The 15,987-nt window shown below is 57.6% G+C and overlaps 1 protein-coding gene across 1 annotated transcript in view; it reads right to left on the bottom strand.

Moving 5' to 3' along the window:
* The window catches only part of TTBK1 (tau tubulin kinase 1), a 42,475-nt gene that overhangs the window by 12,021 nt on the left and 14,467 nt on the right, over positions 1-15,987 (bottom strand). Inside the window, 2 exon segments of the mRNA XM_025418846.3 lie at positions 12,594-13,155; positions 15,940-15,986. Of these exon segments, the coding sequence (XP_025274631.3) occupies positions 12,594-13,155; positions 15,940-15,986 (609 nt within the window).

The following is a 15,987-nucleotide window of genomic DNA, read 5'->3' as shown; positions in this document are numbered from 1 at the left end:
AGATGACCTGAGGTGGTTGCCTACCCTACATCTATACATATCTTCACACTCTTGACTCTCAGATCTGTGTCCCCAGCCCATCCTTGCCTGTCCCAGGGCTAGGAGCTGACAGTATGGGGACGTTCTAAATGCTCCTGGGTGTGTGTGTGTGTATGTGTGTGAAGAAATGCATCCATAGCTTGCCCTCTAGCGGCCCCCATACTTGCTCTAGGCTCCAAGGAGTGAAGTGTGGCTCCATGGGCTAGGGTCCGGGACCCAGAGAAGGAGGGAGAGCCTCCTCCCCTCTTATACCTTCTCTCTCTGCAGGACCCAAAGTCTCTGTAATCCTCCCCTTCCTGTCCCACTCCTCTCATGGACCTCAATCCATATTCTCTCCCCACCCATCACCACCCCCAGGCTTTGTACAATCCACTCTCTCGCTATCCCCCAGGCCAGAGCTATCTGAGATCCCCCATCAGAGCAGAGGGGCAGGGAAAGGCTCCGAGGTCCTTTCACAGGGCTCTCTGCCTTACACACACACACACACACACACACACACACACACACACAGAATTGGCTTCCATCAACTGATTCACAGAGAACAGATCTAACTGCTCACCCTCCTACTTCCCATCCCTCCTCCTGCAAGTTGACAATGTGGAGTGGGTCCCCAGAGACCAGGGTCCATCCCCAAAACCTTCTTCTGGGTTAAAGGAGACAGCCAGCAGGGTGAGGGTTACTGGAGTCTAACCAGGAGGAAACCTCCTAGGGTTCCCCTCCCAGGCACCACTCATCCCTGTCTTAGGGAAGGTAGGGTTGGATCCATTAACCTGGAATCCACCCCCTACCCCACCCCCATTCCAGAATCAGCAAATCTAGGCCCTGCCTTTTGCCCAGCCTGGCACCCCAGAGTTGGGGTCTGCATCCAGTGGTGGGTTAGGAAGGATGATGAAAAGAAAGCAGGCGAGGCGCAGGTTCCTGGAAGGCGTCTTTAATCAGGATTTGGTAGTACACAAGCTCTCCGGATTGTCTGCATTAACATACAGGGACTTAAAAAGGCACAAGATCCCTCGCACAGCGACGCGTGACGGCGGGGCGCCCCCCACCCCCACCCGTGCGCGGCCGTGTGCGCGTGAGTGCGTGTCCGTGTCCCACCCCCGTGGCGGCGCCGCGCGTGTGCGTGTCGGCTTCAAGTGTTGGATTTGTACAGTACTCGCAGTCTAGGGGCGGGGGCTCAGTGCCTGCTTTTCCACCCGGGCCCAGAGCCCCCCGACGCCGCTATGTACACTGAGGACGCACCCCGGAGAGAGAAAGGAAAAAAAAGCGTCCCATCGTCCTGTGTGTGTGTGTGTGTGTGTGGTTTTGAGTTTTTCGTGCATGCTTATGCTGGCCGGGGTCGGGGAATAGTGCAAGCTTATAATACAGTATTATTGCAGTACAAAAGGGGGGGGGTATAATTAATGGGAGGGGGAGGCTTAGGAATAAACTGGCTGGAATTCGGGACTTCCGGAAGGGTCCTCTCCCCAACCCCCTTCCCATCCCTCGCTCCTCTCCCCACCGCGATTAGGAGGCGTCGTCTCCCGACGCTGGGAGGGGATCCTCGGGTCCCTGGAAGGAAGGGGCTCAGCTGGGCCCGGGGCTGAGCTTCCCCCTCCCGCCAGTCCCACTCTCAGGGGGCAGGGGCCACCCTCTCCTTGCTAAATACTGTCAAACGTAAGGGCCCCCCACCCCGTCTGCTCCCCCGCGGAAGCCTCTCCAATGGGGGGTCGACGGAGCAAGTGCAAAGGAAGCAGATGTTGGTCCCTGAGATTTATTTTCGGGGTGGGGAGGGAGAACAGCTGGAAGTGGGGGCATGTGTGGGACCCCCCAGGGCCCTCAGTCGTGGAGCGGGGTGGGGCACAGGAGACACGGGCGTGGAGGCGCGGGCAAAAAGGGGGTGTCGGGTGGCTCTGAGAGACCGAGGCTCAAAGCTTGGCTCCCCCCTCAACTCTGGGCTCTTTGGCATCCAATTGCAAGGCCAATTTTGAGGGGCAGGGGAGGCTGTGGGCGGCGAGGTAACAGGGATCGGGGGTGGAGCGACGGGGGCCCTTGGAGCTGGAGAACCCAGCTCCCCCTCCCAGCCCCTCGTCTGCACCCCAGCCCTGGAAGCACTGAGGGGCGAGCCCCCCGCCTCGGGGCCGGGGGCCAGCGGCCGCGAGCCGGCGGGGGAAGCAAACCGAGTGGGCGCGAGTGCGGGGCGGCGGGGAGGGCTCCCCGGGGGCGGGGGTACTTTAGCAGCAGGCAGCTCCGCGAGGGGGTGGGGCTCAGGTCCCCGGGGGCGCGCGGGGCGGGCGGGGGCGGGCCGCCGGCGGGGGCGGGGCGGGCCGGCCGGTGCCCCGGTCGCGCGCGTAGCAGCTAGTGAAAAAGACGGACCGTACATTCGAGGCGCGCGGGCCGCGGGTGCCGGCGGGGGGGGCGGGGCGGGGCGGGAGCGGCGCTCGGGGTCCTGCTGCAGTGGAGCTCTGAACCTGCGGGAGGTGCCCGGGAGCGCGGCCCGGGTGCTCTCCGGCGGGGGCTGCTAGTGTGCTGTCCGGACAGTGGATGAAATGGGCGCGCAGCGATGGGGCGTGCGTGTGCATGTGTGTGTGCGTGTGAGGGCCAGTGAGTCGTGGCAAGGTGAACCCCACCTCACCACCCCCGCACCCGCAAAGCCTGTGCAGGTAGAAGGGAGGGTAAGTGGTGGGACTGTGGGCGGCGGAGCCAAGTGGAAGGCGCGGTCTAGGGGGGGTTCCCGGAGTCCTTTGGCTTCATTGCCCCTCCCCCCCACTGTTTCTCAACTCTACTTGGGGGAAGGGGTCCACTCAGGCTCCGGGGCGTCCTGAGCTGGGAAGCCCATTGGGTGGTATGGGGAACCACTGGGGATATTTGAGGGATGTGGTCCTCAGGCTGGGAGCCTCTCCCTTAGGGAGAAGGATGCTTTAAAATTTTCGGAGGCTGACCCACAAGTCCCAGGGGACACCTCTGTCCTTAATGAGAATAATGCCAACTTTGGGGACATGCCCCCCAACTTAAGGAGAATGATTTGCCACACTCCTTGTTACCAAGGACTGCCTATGGGGGTGGGCTGAGTCCTGCCCTTGGGCTGGAACCTCAGTGGAGTTTGGGGTAGGTGGGGTGATGGGCAGGCCCTCCTTAGGGTCTATGCGTCCATCCTCAGGTACCAAATCAACCCAAAGACGGCAGAGGATATTCGGTTCTGCCACAGCCAGGGGCCCACACAGTCTCCCCCGGCCACTCCATATAGACACATTTGCTGCAGCTCCTCTGCCATCCAGTGGCCCAAGCTCCCTCCACCACTGCCTGAACAGACAGCACCACCCCTCCCCAGAAAAAGGGACCAAGGCAGGGCAGAGGAGAGAAAAGGAGAGTCCTGGGACCCTCTACAGAAAGGGCCCCTAACTTTTCCTGGGATTGAAGGGGTCTGCCCACCCCTCTTGGCTAGGGAAGCAAAAGTTAACATACCAGCATGGCTCAGAGGTGCCATCATTCCCCCTCATGCTGGGCAAGGCTCAGCCCATTTTCCCCAAAACTGGAAACCCGGAGGGAGATTGATGGGTTTAGGATGCTAGTGGTTGGGGTGAGTGTTGAGTGGTTATTGCTGTGACACAAGCTGCCTCGAATGCGTGGGGATGTCTATTCATTGCTGAGAATTCACTAGAGGGTTTTTTTCACTGACCCAGGGTCCTGCGCCATCAGAAAAAGTACTGAGGGGGACCCTACTTACCACAAACAAGTCCACTGGCCCACACACACATTCAGGCACACAAACCATGAGGTCACCGACATGTACACACAACACACAACACACAGTGCCACTGGCCGTGAGCCGCCTCCTCTAAGAAGCCCACCTGATTTGAGTTCCTAGAAAGAACACCACCCCCCCTTAAAGTGCTGCAGCCTTGGACTGAAGGGGGTGGGGAGTCCTCAGGCTCACAGAGGTTGCAAACTGAGTTCAAGTCTCTGCCCTTAAACCAGTTTTGTTTGGCTCACAGTGATTTTTTTTCTTTAAAAAAATTGTTTTTTAAAATTTGATGCCAATAATTAAAAATTGGATGATTTCACAGAAAAATTGGAAGATTGTGGCAACAGTTAGCTGAGCTGAGGATGGGAGGAGTGTGTCTCCCATTTTCCACAGTCCCAAAACCTGGCCACTCTTTGACACAGCTTGGCCCCTGTTGAGGTGTGAGTTGTTGACACTCAAATCCCCATGGCCAGTGCTCACCAATACCCGTGCCTGCCCCATCTGTGAGCCTGAAGCCTAGGACTCCCCCACTACCTCAAGGTCATGATTCTGAGCACCTGCCTTCTCACTGTAGCTCTTACTCCACTTGCTGAATCTCCAGAGCTGCTTTGGGATGCTTGGATTTGTGGGACGGAGAGGGTGGTGTCTCTGGAGAGAGAGAGTAGGCCACCCCAACCAACTCTGGAGTGACCCCACACACACACACACCATCCCCCACCGAGGTGGGAATGGAGAAGGAGGGGAAGTCTGGCTCACAGACAACTCCCTTCCTCTTGGAGAGAGGAGGGGCCAAGCAGAAAGGACAGTAAATACATCACTATGCAGACTAAAATGCTCTAAAACTCCCATCAAAAACAAGACCTCAGTTATTCGGCATTGGCGGGTGTTTTTGTTTTTGTAAATTAAACATTCTGATTAATCCATTAAATGCAGATAATACTGGGATCGACCTCCTAGGCTATTATGAGGATTAAATGAGTTAATTTTGTAAAGTGCTTAGATCACTGCCTGGCACATACTCTGCACTGTGTGCCAGTGACCGTTTAATAAAATAAAAAGATTAATAATTGGAAGCCATCACTATATGCAGGGCGTGACTATAAAGTACAAAAACACCATTTTCAAAGTACAGCAAGGAGTGCTGCCTCTTTTCAAAGCTGACCCTGGGGAGGCTGGGCACTTTCCCCCAGCAGGGAATTATTTCTTGAAACATTCTGACTTCCTCTTTGGGAAACCTCCAGAGAAAGAGCTCGACAACACTGCAGACTCACAACTTTCCTATGAAGCCTGGGACCTAGAGACAAGGAACTCAACTCCAAACCAGACATGGCTCTGCCGAGCTGCACGTGAACTTGACCCAACACACATGGCTTCAAGTGGCCTTCACTATTTCCAGAAATCAGAGCCACCATCAAAAGATAATCATGTTATCAAGATCACTTCTGTTGGCTCTGAGCTTTATAGCTCACAAGATGCTCTCCCTGCCACCAGAGAGGGTATGCAAGAGGATATCCCTCAAAGGACAAAATGTTTGAGTTATGATCATACTTTAGAGGTCACATCCTCTCCCACAGGTATCAGTTTTGGGGTGTGTGTGTGTGTCTGTGAAAATTCAGCTACCTTTGGAATGCTTAATAGGATTCCCTACCTCCAAAGGCTTTGGAAACAGAAACATGTATTTAATGCTAAAATGAGGCTGAAGCTAGTGCCATCATCTTTGATAAGTCACAAGGCACTTTGGGATCTTAGAGTACCTCAGGGTTCTGGTCACTGAGTTGGGAGCTGTGCTCAGGTAATGGAACCCTCTGGAAGGGAATGCCGGATAACAGAGTGCTTGGTTTCATCTAACCCCGGATAGTATGGGCCTTCCCCCACGGCTGCTGACTTTTGGAGCTGCTGGTGGACAGACTCCCTTTCACTTCACCCTCTGCCACTAGCTGGGGAGGATGGGGAAGAGGGCTGGAGGGTAGAGGGGGAGGGCAGGGGGCAGTGCCGGAAGGCGGGAGTGGGGCTACTGTTCATCCCACCCCCTAACCTTTGTGCTTTGTGTTTTCTGTCCTTTCTTTTCAAGGGTTCTACCCTGGCCCCTCCTCTACCCTCTGCCATAGCAGGGTACAGAGCCACCCCAAAACAGACTGGAGGGCAACAGAGACTTGGACTTGGGGAGGTTCAAAAGTGAGCAGCTAGGATGCGGTGCATGAGGGTGAGGCACAAGTCCTAGGGCAATGAGTCTGGCTTTCATTCCTAGATGAGGAAGGGGCTGTTGGCCCAGACATCTTCAACAAAGAACAGATTTTGAGAAAATAATATAGTGGGTGTGGGCATAGCTGAGGTGAATGAGCTATACACAGTGCCAGCCGTCCCTGAGGACACTTCAGCCGAACAGCACTGCCCACTCACTTAGGACATCCCCAAGCTGGGGTAAGGACCCTGAGGCCTCTACTCCAGCCAGAGATAGCTGGGGAGTTGAGGGAGTTGAGTTGGGAAGGAAGAAGTCAAGGGGGCAAAGAGGGTAGAGAGAGGAGCCAGGATGAGACTAGGTACATAGGAAACTACCAAGGACTGCACAAATATTTTTCTGACTCCCTGACACACACACTGCACCTTCACACACGCCTCCACACATAGGACTGCAACACTGCAGATTCAGTGGTGTCATTCACACTAGGGTCCATGTAAATGGTACTCTCTGGATTTGTGCAGTGCACAGCCTGAGCATCTATCCATGGGCACCCTGCCACATGCACAAGTGCTCATATATAAGCACACTCGTACTCACAAGCATACTTGCATGCACACAAGCATATACACAGATGCAGCCTCAATGCAATAAATATTTTGCAAACCTTCGGGTCTCATCCCTTCCTTCCCTTTCTGTATAGGCACTACCCTTCCTGGCACCCTCTTCACCTCTTCACTACTACTCCATTGCCCAGGGAAACAGGTGCTGGCTGTCAAGGGCAGGAATGAGGAAAGGGAACCTTGGAGGTCCCTGTGGTGACAGGTTGGGGGCTAAGAAATGAGCAGAAAGGACATAGCAATCTGGCATCCTGACCCTCCAGCCAGCTCCATGTCCCCGGCTGATGCACCTACCCTGTGCTCTGTCTTCACCATGGCACCTGGAGGCCAACTGGCTTGGCTGAGCACCTACAGGAAGGAGTCCGCCGGAGTCCGCCTCTAAGAGGGGGCACCTGTGGGGCTGCTGCTGTCTGGGATTTGTCCTGAGCTCACAGATGCTACCTTGTCCTTAACAACCACCCTCTCTGCCACTGCTTCTAGACCAGGTCCCTCCACTCCTCGGCTCCAGCTTCTTCCGAGGGGCAGATGCCAGGCCCCCGCTCATCTAGCCTCAGCTCCTAAGGAGCTAGGCCGCAGGTGACCGAACCCAGCAGGGGGTGATGGCACATGCCTTGGGTGAAGAGCAGCCTCCAGACTGGGTCCGATGTGGGAGGTGGGGGCTCTGTCCTCTGACAATGGCATGGGGAAGGCTCACTGAGTCACAGGACTGCTTCCCCCCCCCACCCCGTCACTGAGTATGGAGGCACCCGGCACCAAACCCCAAGCCCCGCTGGCCAGGCCCACGTCTCAGACACAGGGCCCCATGCCTTGCCCCGAGCCTTGCCCCGAGCCTTGAGCCTTGCCCGGTGCAGACAGACTGCCCCAGGCAGTCTCCAGTGCCCTGCCCCCGCCCTGCCAAGGAATCGCAGACTAAACAGAATCAACTCGGGGCTAGACGGACCTGACGCAGCCTGGTCTCCGACGCCCTGCTTTCCACTGGACTCCGGACGCACTGGTGGCTCCAGCCCAGTGTCTGCGCCCTGTCCCTGCCGCTGCACCAACGGCCCCACCGCTCCCTGCACCAAGGGGCTGGCACCGAGCCGAGCCCAGGGAGCCGCGGGGCGGGGTGGGGGCGTTACAGTACGGTGGGCCGACGTCAGAGGGGCTGTATTGCGAGATGGGCGGGATGGGTGTGTGTGTGTGGTTATTGCGTCCTGGGAAGGAACCGTGGTCTCTGCCTGCGCCCCGCCCCCCCCACCTGCCCCCTCCAGGAGGGGGGGGAGCCCAGCCTAGGTCTTGTGGGTGAAGCGGGCCCACACCTGCTGCAGCTGGGACCGCGAGATGCGGAGCACCGAGGGCACGAGTCTGTGGTTGCCGGCGGCCAGGGGCGCGTGGCGCCGGTGGGGCGCCCGCACGGGGCTGCTCTCCGCCGAGCGGCTGCGCTGAATGAGCGAACCGGAGGAGCCGCCGCCGCCGGGGTGAGGGTAATGCTCGGTCTCCAGCGTGGAGGAGGAGAACACGGAGGACGCCAGTCGTCGCAGAGGGCTGTACCGCGGGAGGGAGTGCCCCGAGAGTCTGTCCTCCTCCAACTGAAAGAGACCAAGAGAGTGGAGGGAAAAGAGGCGTCAGGCACAGACTCGACAGCTCCGTCTCGGGGGCCACCCACCGCTCACAGCCCCTGCGGCGCTGGCGTCCCGGCCGGGCCCGAGGGGTGCGCGCACCGCCCCGACCGCCCCAGCACCTCGGCGCGGGCCGCCAGCTCCCTTCCCGCCGCTCCTCCTCCTCGCCGGCCCTCCGCACGCCGCGGCCTCCTTGCAGAGACCTCGGCCACTCAGCTCCCCGCGCAGCCTTGCTGCCCGAGCCCGGCCCGGCCCGGCCGGAGTTTCCTGCGGCGGAGGAATCCGCCCCTCAGGGAGGCCCTTCTGCAGCTGCTCCTGCCACCCGTCCCCCCAGCTGTTCTCCGTACTCCTCACTCCCTGCGCGCCCTCTGCCCCCACGGCAGCCGGCGGGGTGGCGAGGTCTCGGACAGGCCTCTGGAGCCCAGCTTCTCCTGTTCGCATCGCCCCACTTCCGACCTGGGTGGGACCTCAAGCAAGTGACTTCACTCCTCGCGCCTCAGCTTCCTCCCCTGTAAGATGCGGATGGCGATGCTTCCCACTTCCTAAGGCTGTCGTCACTCGGCTTAGGCGTTAGGACGCGCACAGCCCTTTGGACGGCGGTGGAGTAAACGCTGTGTTATGTGAGCTTTCTGATTATTCTTTAAGTCACTCTTCAGAGTGAGGAGAGGAACAGGGCACTGGTAGGAGGAGGGGCAGACTGCCACCATTTCTCCAAAGTGGCTTTTGCCCTGTCTCTTCCCCAGCTGCTGGCTGAGCCACAGCTCAGTGCCCTCCTGCACTCCTACCCTTGGAGGGGAAAAGGGAACGTGGGCCTGTGTGTCCCAGGCCTGTGGGGATGGAAATGCTGGCTTGGGTGTCACCAGACCTTTTCCACCTTGACCCCTAGCTCTTCCTGTGACTGAAACTAGTTTAAATAGCTTTTGGTGGGGCCTGAGGATGGGCTGGGCCAGCTGCCAGAGAGCTGAAGGAGGAGCAGGCCCAGGACACTCAGCTCCAGTGTCCTCCTTGTAGATGTCAGATGGGGGCAGAGGAATCCAACGTGGAACCTCCACCAGAGAGAGGAGGAGAGAGAACATTCTGATGGGAGTGTCTTTGCCCCCACCCTGCTTTCCCTTCTGCTTCTCTTTGGCCAAGTCTAGGATCCTTCTGAGCTGCTCCCAGCTGCCCTGAGGATTAGGGGTATAAGGCCCTCCATCCAAAAGACAGGCGTCTCAGTAGCTGCACACAGCTCCTCTCACAGCACATGTGTGTAGCTTGAGTTTAACACCCCAGCCAGAGTTTGATCACCTTCCAGGGGGACCTAATCCCAGCATGCTCCTGCCCCTTCAATCACCTTCCACGCCCAGCTGAAGTACTACCTTAGCGAGATCACCCAGCTTCCCGGGCAGGCTCCCTATTCTAGCAAAGAAGAGTTCTCCGTTATCTACCTTATGGCCCTTGGCAATAAACATCCATGTCCACACCTTGGCATCCCCGCCCCACTTCTCTAGAGTATGAGCTCCAAAAGGGGCAGGACCATGAAGCCTTGTTCATCTCTGGCCTCCCAGGCCCCAGCACGCTGCCGGGCACATGGCAGAGAAATGCTCTAGCGGCTGCCAAGCAAAGGTCCATGTACTCAGAGAATGCTGACCTGCTGTGTTATCAGCCAGAGACAACCGGCAAAGGATGGCAAACATCCTTCCCCCAAATCACACACTCTGCTGTTTTCCCCTCTGCCTTAGATTTCTAGCCACTTCAAATTTGCACCTTAAATTCCTTGGAGAAGAAAGTGAGGTGTATGTAAAGAAAAAGTTTAAAGTATCACGGCATTCACACCAAGGAACAATAAATGCTCTAAAATTGCGCCTGGTTCCACATTATCCCTGTCCCTGCTCCCCACGGTGGGCAGGTGACAGCATTGTGGGTGCTCATATCTTTAAGGATCACTGTTAGGAGGAAGCTGACACATCAGACGCTGAGCAGGGCAAGCTAGATCTAGGAGGGAATTCCCCACAGGCAGGTGGCAGGGTGGGGAGTCCACAAACTGATTCCATGTGCGGCCGGGTTTCGGAGCCCCCACACAGGCTGGATCAGGACTCCCTCCAGATCAAAGAAAGAAGGAACAAGTGAGCCAGTCCACTCTCCGTCTTCCTCTGCCCTTGACAAGGAGGGTCTCTGCTTCACCTATACCGTGCTGTACTGAGATATTTGGTAAAATGTGTCACCCCCCCATGTGCTCACACACACACATACACATGCACACACACATGTGCACGCACATACACACGCAGAGGCCACTGTGCACACTGCTGTGCCCAAGGCACACCTGCTGACATGGCTCAGCCAGTGGGTGCACACACACGTGTGCACGGCCCACATACATTGTACTCAGGCTCTCTCTGGCCTGTGTTTGCTCCTCTCCTAACCACACAGGCCTCAGACAGCACTCACCTGGCTTTACCTCTTGAACCCTGGTGACCCTGGGCTAAAGGATTAGCTCTTCCCAGCCTCAGTTTCCTTATCTTTTAAGGGACGGGGTGGGGGGTTGCTTTATTTATGTTACTGTTTTAAGGAAGACACGCGTGAAATACGTGAGGTGCTGAGAGCAGTGCAGCTCTGGTCGCTGTCACTGGGATCATTGCTCTGATTATTATCAGCCCTCCAGCTTTGCCATCCCAGCTTCTGGGGTTCTCTGTGCTCCCGCAGACCTACTGCATGCCCAGTAGACATGCTACTGTGTGCACAACCTGCCCCGAAGTGCACTCCTGAGCTAAGCAGACACGGCAACACACACACACAGCTGAAGAATGCTAACCAACTTCGCTGCTAGGGCTGTGGGGGAACCAAGGCCTGCAAACACCTAACACCCCCTCCAGATACATATAGCTCATCACCTGCCCTCGGCACAAGCAGAACCTGACCCCAAAACACTGAGACTCTCCAAGAGGATCATGCCCACCTCCCCAACTCTCTCTCCCTACCTCCTTGGTGGGACTCCCCCAGCGGAAGGACATTTTCCAGGACCTGGAAGGAATCTGAAGGTAAGGAAAACCTCCCAGATAGCTCAGCTCCCTCTCTGAGACCCAAGTGGCCCGCAGTCACCAGAAGGTGACCAGCAGAAAGCCCAGGTCCAGAGCCTCAGCCTCCTGACTTGGATTTTGGGTTGTCTCTCTACCCTGTGCCACCAATGGTCAGTCTCCCTCTGCAACTCTGCATTTCTGGTGGGACCACATGACCTTTGAGGCGTCTGGTGCCCAGCAGAGGCTAGAAGCTCAGGAAGTGTAGAAGGACTAGCTACTGAGCAAATGAATGAGTGCAGGAAAAAATCAGAGGGGAGCCGGGCAGATGTGCTGCCCCGGTGGGAAGAATGTCCCCAACACGGTCAGTCTGCTGGCCCCACACCCTGCCCTGGCTGAGCCTCCAGCTCAGGTTGGCTAGGACCTCTCCGGTTGGGGGCTCAGAGTTCCCACTTTCTGAGCCCTCAATTTTCCAGAGTCCAGGGCACAGCTAGGATGCACACCCCCAAGGACCTCAGCTCAGAGGCTCTCTCCAAGAGACGAGGAGGTGGGGCCTGAACACAGCCCTGCATGGAGCTGCCCTTCTTGGAGGCACCCGCATGCTCCCAGGCTAGGCTTCCCAATCCGAGCACGCAGCAGAACTGCCCCTGCCCCTGCCCCCTGGCATTTTGCAGAGCCACCTAACGTGCGGTGACTGAGTGGAACGCGGCACAGCCCTGGAGCCCTCCAGCATCACCTCCTTGTCTCTCCACAGCCCATCAAAAGTGCTCAGTGACGGCACTGCTGTCATCGGCCGAGAACCCCCTGCTCACAGCCTCCACCCTTTCCCGGACACCTCTTGCTCCTGTCCACCCTGCCCCGCATCCAGAGCCCCCTGCCTTGGTCCAAGCCATCAGGGCACTCTCCTGCAGGCGCCTGCCGCGTGGCCTTCCTGCTCGTAGTTCTGTGCCCTTTCATCCGTTTTCATACAGCAGCCAGAGGGATCAGTTAAGAGTACCAATGTGATCACCTCACACCCCTCTTTAAAAGCCTTGGGTGGTTTACCGAGCCTTCAGAATCAAACCCTAATCTTTTAGCTTCACCCCAAGGCCCTCTGGGATGGGGCCAGAGACCTCCTTGGCAACCTCCCCTGCTTTGCAACATGTAATCAGCACACGGTCCCCTTGGCCTGGGAGGCCTTTCTCCTGCTTTGTCACCTGACTGCACTGCTCATAATGCAAGACTCAACTCAGAACGTGGAGGGCGCTTCCCCTGGGAAGCTTCGACTGTCCCCCAAGTATGGTTTTGTACCCTTACACCTGTCTACTTTCATCACAGCCTACAACTGTTGGGTGCTTCGTCAGTAGCCCTTGTGGAGCACACAGGGAGTACGTGGGGAGCACTCCAGGCAAAAGCTACGGGCATCCAGGGGTAGGGAATGGGGTGCAAGCCCAGCCTTACCTGTCTCTGCGGGCCGGTGGGATCCGACTCTCTCCGACGAGGGCGGGGTCCAGAGTGCAGGGGCGAGTGGGAAGGGCTGCCAGGCGTGGGGGGCTGTGACATCTCTGACCGGCCTTCCGCCTGGCTCAGCTGGGGTGGGAGGGGCTGGAAGGGAGTCAGGCGAGGGTCCTCCTCAGCCAGCGTCTGCATGCCTCGGCCCCGGGGCCTGACGGCAGCCTCTGCCCCCGGCCTCCGCCGCTCCTCGCCCTCCTCCGGCAGTGGCCGCAGCTCCTCGGGCTCCTCGTCCGTGGTGCCCGACGTGCTGGGCTCGGCGCCCGGGGGGAAGTCCTTGAGCTCTGTCTCCTTGTCAATGATAACCCACTCCTTGCTGTCAAAGTCCTCCTCCTCGGCCAGCGGCACCGAGCGGAAGGCGTTGCTAAGGGCCTCCTGTTCCACGGAGGCTGACACGTCCATGCGGCCGCTGGCCTGCCGGTCCGGGTGACCCGTGTCCACTGACAGCATCTGGGCCGGCTGTGAGGAGCAGGCCTGGCGGGACGGAGAGCCGGGCAGATCCATTCGTGACCTGCGAAGCCAGCCCAAGTGAGGCTCAGTGCCCGGCCCCTCTGAATCTCCAAGGAGCCCAAGTAGGCGGCCGGGTAAGGCCTGGAAACTACTGACCACAGCATGTCTCCCACCCTGGGCCAGGCCTGCTTACTTCCTGGGTTACCGTCCCTCTCCCCCCACCTCACTCTCCCTAAAGATCCCATTCGTTCATTCATTCATTCATTCGTTCATTCATACATTCACTCAACACACGTAAATGAATGTTTACTGCATTCCAGAAATACAAACATGCAGAAAAGAAAACCTGGTTCCTGTGCCCGAAGAACGCTCTCTTCTGGACCACCCTGGAAACTCTTAATCTCCCTAAAGCCAACTTCATGCTCCCAGTCCAGTGCTCACACTCCATCCGAGGCTCCCTCCTGCTGCCATCAGGGCACACACACCCACCTGGCCCTTGAGTTGGTAGTTGGTTTTTCTAGCTTCTTCTACCACCACCCTCCAGGCCTGCCTGGCTGGTTTCACCACCCCCAACAAAGTCCAGTGGCTCCCAGTCCCAAGGAAAGTCCATATTCCTTAGTCTGGCACTGAGGTGGCCAGGCTAAGGCCCAGGTTCACCATGCTCCTAACCAGACCCATCTCAGATTCACTGGCTTTTCCCCAAACTGCCTGTGTGCTCACACTTCTGTGCGGTTATGTACGCCACTGTCTCCACACGGCTGGACTTTCCCCTCTTTGCTGCCTCACCTGGCTCAGCTGTCACCTCCTATGGGGAGTTTCCCCATTCTGCTTGGTGGGCTAGTTTGCCTTCCCAGCGCTGTCTGTGTACCCCTCTCAGCCCAGAGCAGAGCACGTGTGTTTACATATCTGCCTCCCAGGAGGCCAAGAGCTCTGTCAGGCAAGGACTGGGCCCCATCTGACTTTTCACTCTGGGGCAGTGACCCTACCTTGGGGCATCTCTTGCTATCACCTGACACTGTGCTGTGAACCTCAGATTACTTCCAGAGATTCTCATCTTGAGGTAGGGTAGGTACTTGCCCCAAGGTCAAAGTTTTGCTGGTTGTAGGAAGCTACACAAATACCAGGGTGTCCCCACTGGGAACCATGGAGGTTTAGCTCCCTTGGGGTTGTGCACACGCTCACACTCAGGCTGTGGGCAGAGGGCTGGCTTTTATTCTCCCCCAGCCTCAAGCCTGGGAGAGAAAGGGGTACAGCTCAGAGCCACTGTGGGGCTTTTTCAACATCCTCCCATCCTGGTCTGCGGGACCTATCTCCTCCCTCTCCACAAGCTTTTTATTGATTTAATAAGGCTTAAAATACATACATTCCTGAGGGAGGCCACCCAGGGTCTCCCATGTAAATGGCTGATGTGGCTATTTTTCCTCAGAGCGTGGTTTGTTTTGACAGACATAAAGGAGAGAGTGTGCCAATGGAAGAGAGGGGCGAGGGTTGGGGGGAGGTTGGAGAAATGGGGGGAATGTAGGCAGCCAATCTCATCTGCTTCATGCCTTTTCCTGCTCCCAAGAGCCCCAGAGCCCACCCAAACCAAACCCTCTGCCCTGTCTACAAGATCCTGAACCTTCCCTTCCAGAAAAATCTCTCTTCAGCCCATCCATCCCTGAAACAAGGGTTTGCTCGGAGTCAAACCAATTTGCTCTTTAGGACTGTCTGTTCAGGGCATTCCCACCTCTCTTCTTCACTGACATCCCTTCCACACTGCTGTTCCTCAGCTCTGCTTGTTTCCTGAACCCTCTGGGCTACCATGGACACAAACTCGGTCTTCAGTCCCAGGGAGGCCAACCTGCATGAGTGTGAGTGCATGTGTGAGGGCTGTTGGCCACCTGAGCACAGAGCCCATATGGGTGCAGGGACTGTGGTGGCTGCGGGGACTGGCACAAGTTTCTCCTGTCTTGAGCATTGCCACACACCAAAGGGGCACTGTGTCCCATCCCAGAGGCAGGGTGCAGCTGGGAGGAGGATCCAGAGGAGGAGCTGTGGGTGAGGCACGGCTGAGAAGGCACGCTGAGTGGTTGGGAAAGAGGACCCCCATCCTCCTGAGCTGGGCCTTGGGAAAAGACCCCTTTAGTGGTGCAAAGGAGACAGCAGCCCTGCTGAGTGGTGAAGCCCCATCCAGAGCCAAAAGAGAATGGGGACATCTCTCAGAGGCCCTTCCTACCCAAAGTTGTCCCACCCACCGGATCTCAGGTGGGTTCAGACTCTGGTCTCTGATGGCCATGGGCCACCCTCACCTCCCTCCATTCTGTAGGTTCCTTTTGGTTCTAAATTCTCTGTCCCACCAACCAGGCCCTCCTGTGATATTCAGACCCCTGAGCCCTGACCCCAAAAACTTGATTCCCTCCCTCTTGGAGCAGAGCACTCCCTGGGCTCTCCTCCCAGGCCCCTCCCTCAAAGTTGAAGGATGCTTAGTCAGCTGCTTTGAGGCATCTGTAATTAGTCTCCAGGGTGAGGTTCTAGAAGCACACCCACCGAGCAACTCGTCCCTCACCTCTTCCCAGGGCCTACCCCTCCTGCAGCCTGCCTCCACCTCACATCCCTCCATGGCACAAGATGCTCCTACTCTGGTTCCTGGCCCGTGGACCCCCACCCCCATCCCTCCCCAGGCCCTCCCATGCCTCAGTCACTCACTAACCAAGTCTGACCCCAGGCCCACATGGAGCCGCCTGAACACTCCCAGGGTCCCCGCCCATCTCCCCCTCATGTCCGATCTTTCCCACTGACCGAGACCAGCTGCGTGAAGGCTGAAGGGACCAGGGCGCCCTTGGGTGACTCCTGGCCGCACACCTACCTCCTCTCATGCAGCTCCACCCGCCCATCGGCTGTGGAGAGCCTCTCA

Source organism: Canis lupus, chromosome 12 (genome assembly GCF_003254725.2).
Source record: "Canis lupus dingo isolate Sandy chromosome 12, ASM325472v2, whole genome shotgun sequence".
Lineage (NCBI taxonomy): Eukaryota > Metazoa > Chordata > Mammalia > Carnivora > Canidae > Canis > Canis lupus.
This window is presented reverse-complemented; position numbering and strand designations above follow the sequence as displayed.